General features: G+C 36.1%; 1 protein-coding gene across 1 annotated transcript; it reads right to left on the bottom strand.

Annotated features, from left to right (window-relative positions):
- On the bottom strand, positions 73-966 carry LOC105155434 (dof zinc finger protein DOF1.2). Its single transcript, XM_011071310.1, has one exon. The coding sequence runs from the start codon at positions 964-966 to the stop codon at positions 73-75; it is 894 nt and encodes a 297-aa protein (XP_011069612.1).

Here is a 3,817-nt window from a genome sequence, read left to right as displayed (position 1 = left end):
ACCCCAAAAAAAAAGAAAAGAAAAAGAAAAATTAGTAAGTTAAGAAAATATCAAGGTCTAGAGAAAAATTCATTAGGCATACAGATCAAATGATCCCCAATTATCGCTTACTAGATTTGCAGAAAATCTGAGCTGTTCATCATTTGTGATAAACCCAAATGAATCTTGGAGCTGCATCATTGATTGTTGATCCTCGAAACCTGGTAAATCTGTGCCCTCTGACCACAACATATCTGCTGAGAGTTCATCACCCAGTGCTATACCCTGCTGCACCTGATCAAAAGCATTGTAATCTTGGTACACAAAATCCTGACCATTGAACTGATCATGATCTTCATGCATGGAGAATTCATGAGGAATCACTTGCTGTATCTGATCATCTCCTCCACTGATTAAATCCACCGCCCCTTTCTGATACTGATCAAACATTGCCATATCTTCCATCTGGCCATCCAAATCCAACGGGCTCGCCTGCACATTATGATCAGATGATCCACTGCTAGCTCCAGGGCTACAAGATGACTCCTCATTCTCCCCATTCTGGTTCACATACTTTGCAAACACTGCGGCCAGATCGATATCCAGCCCGCTTTCCGATTCATTAGAACTGGACCCCATGCACACCGGGCTAAGAGCTGGGGCCGTGCAATTCGTGCCCCCCACTTGCTTGGTGGCCCTAGCACGGCGGCTCTTCCGGCAACCCCCACCGATCGGGACATTCCTCAAGGAGCCACCCTTGGTCCAGTACCTCCGGCATCCCTTGCAGAAATAACGAGGCTGAGAGAGGCTGTAGTTGTTGTAGTAGCAAAATTTGGTATTGGTGGAAGCACATCTAGGACAATTTGGTGCTATCTCAATGTTGTTGTACTTCCACTTGGATGTGGTTCTATCCATGACCAATGGCCTAATTGTTGGTGGGCACTCCAAGATTGAGTACTCACTAGTGGTTGCAGTACTAGTGAACATTCTTCTTACAAAGATGGAATTCTTAATCAAGAAAATTTTGAGGTTGGGATGATAGGGAAGAATTTGGACTAATGTGAAGTGTGGTTGAGGTAAGAAGATAGCTTGGAGGGAATATATATAGATGTATGGTTGTACAAATGTAGATGCATGTGGAGTGATCATATATAGAGGGTGGGGTGGGGGGTTGGTGGTGGTTAGTGTGTGTAAATGTGATGATCAGTGTAACAATGAGTGAAATGGGGTAATTAGGGAGAGAGAGGGGAGGGGAGAGCGTGGGCGGTTAGCGAGCCGTTAGGACCAAGAAAGGGGTTCACATGTGATGCAAGATCGCATGTTAAGAGATGTCATAAATCAATTATATATGGGAAAGGGTTTTACGTTTGGGTAATGTGTCATTCCTTGATTGGGTGTGTGTGAGCGTGATTGATGTTCATTAGTCAATGCCCATTTCCTTGTCATTCCCGTTTCTGCTCTTAAAATTACCCATTCTATATATTGTTTTTTAACACTCACACACTTAATATATTCAAAATTTAAATACGAAAAGAAATATATATTTGAATTATTGAGCTGTCCCGCGGTGAACCTGTGGTTTAAGAATAGAGGACAAAAATGCAATTTTCATTTATAGCTTCAGAGCCCATGAAAAAGGAAATGGGGGTGGGGAAAATGCGGCGCATATGACTCGTCTAGGGATCAACAAAGAATTATTGTAATAAAGAGTTGATTAGGAATTGTATTAAGTTGAGGAGAAACGGTGCATTCCACGTGCCCTTCGCCCTACGTGTCCTCAATTTCCCTTCATTTTTATTAATTAATTAATTAAACTCCTACCAAAATTATTGTTTTTATAGGTTAAAAAGATGTGGGTCTTGAATTCAGTGTGGTATGTGAGTTAATCCAAACTTCACGTCATTCCTCTAATCAAATTGCTTAATTAATCCCGCGTTCGTTCATTTCAAAGTCAACCTATTCATTCCTAAATTAAATACTCTAAAGTCAATCTGAATTTTCCTATCCCTGATTTCATTTAATTATACTATTTTTATTATTATTTAAAAAATTATTGATATCCTTAATAATAATATCCATCTATTAATTAATCTATTTTTTTTAGCTTTCGTTAAATTTTTATTCAAATTTTATATTGAATGCTTCAAAATGTCATTTTGGATTCTAAATTATAATTATATATATGTTTTGAAATGTTTATACTTTTTATAGGAATAATTACACGTAAATTCTGTATGGTTTGAGAAATTACATTTAGTACTCATAATATTTATTTTTATTTAACAAATAAATCCCATAATTAGTTAGAATTTACTTATATTAAAAAAAAAATTGAATGAAAATTGATATTTACCTTCAATTGACTTATTAACAACTTATTACGGGTGAAACAAATATTTCTATCAACGGTTACTTTCTATCCAATGATCATAAATCAAGAACAATATGTACTACAATTAATTACACTGGAAAAATGTTGAACGAGGGGTATAATTAAAAAGTTTTATAACTGTTTTTGGTTGACATCAGTATTTTCCATCCAAATTCTTACAGAATCAGTTAGTTGTAAATGGAGAATATTTGGAGGATGTATGTGTAATTTTGAAACTTTAAAAAAAAAGAAAATATATATATAATTTGTATTTTCGGAAGGAATTTAAGTGTAATTAACCATTATAATTAATGAGTAACTCTCTGGAGATAGGTTTGGATTAGGTTTTACAGCAATCTCTTGTTGCTATCATTCCTACTCTTAACCAGGCAAATACTCAATGTGATTGCATGATAGCTTTCACTCCCCCTTTTCCAGTTTCACACACGAGTTAAATTCTTGCAAAGACAACAAGGAATGGTCAATTATTAGTTGTGGGAAGTCTTTTATGGGCACTGGTAATTCACGAGGACAACACGATTTCATGTGGGTGTTTTGGGTCGTTTTCACCCATGATATACATACATATATATATATATACACACACGCGCACGAGGAGAAAGAAGAAGAAGACGAAGCAGCAGCAGCGTGCTCGACAGGCGCCCGATATATATCTTACACGCCTCAAATCATAACTAATATTTCCCACAACATGTCATAGCAAAGTGCCCATTTCTTGATTCCTCATTTTTCCAGTTGGGGAAGGTGAAAAGATGTGATGTGCAATAGAGGCCCCCATGTTCAATGTGTTGAAATTCACTTTTGTTACTATGAAAAGGTTTAAGGGTTCTTGCATGTGGGAGTTGTTGGTCTAGATGTGGCTTTGTAGGGAGGCCCCTAATTCATGAGATGTTATGAGGGTACTACTATATGCTTGCAATTAGGTCATCTCATTCAAGTCTTGACATTCTTGGATGCTAAAATCCCTCCTTGTAGTGTCAATTCACTTGTTGAAATTTTTTAAAATTTAAAATCTTCAGGAAATTGGGTTATTTTTCAGCGTTAAATGGATCGTTACCATGAGAGTTTTACTAAAAAGAAAAATTAGGATTCCTTATACTCTAAATCACCGTAACTTAAAAATTATAGTAAATCAATAATAATCTTTCACAGTCAAACAAAATCAATTTGAAAATTTAAATTTTGGTTACGGTTAATTAACATCCGCTATGGTCTTACCTATGACAAAACTATTTTTAATTGTAGTAAATGTTTTAACCTCACTTACAAAAACAATAATTAATGGTCGTTGTGTAGTCATAGTATTAATTAATATCCACCTCAATTTTTTAATTTTGAGCCTGATAATGAACTAGAATGGAAAGTCATATTCTTGGAGTGTTTTAATATTTGCATTTGGAAGTTTGAACCCCCCCCCCCCCCCCCCCCACAAACGTTTTTTAATAA

The sequence above is a fragment of the Sesamum indicum genome, linkage group LG2 (assembly GCF_000512975.1).
Source record: "Sesamum indicum cultivar Zhongzhi No. 13 linkage group LG2, S_indicum_v1.0, whole genome shotgun sequence".
NCBI classification, from domain to species: Eukaryota; Viridiplantae; Streptophyta; class Magnoliopsida; order Lamiales; family Pedaliaceae; genus Sesamum; species Sesamum indicum.
The sequence above is the reverse complement of the archived record's forward strand: the minus strand, read 5'-3'. Positions and strand labels throughout refer to the sequence as shown.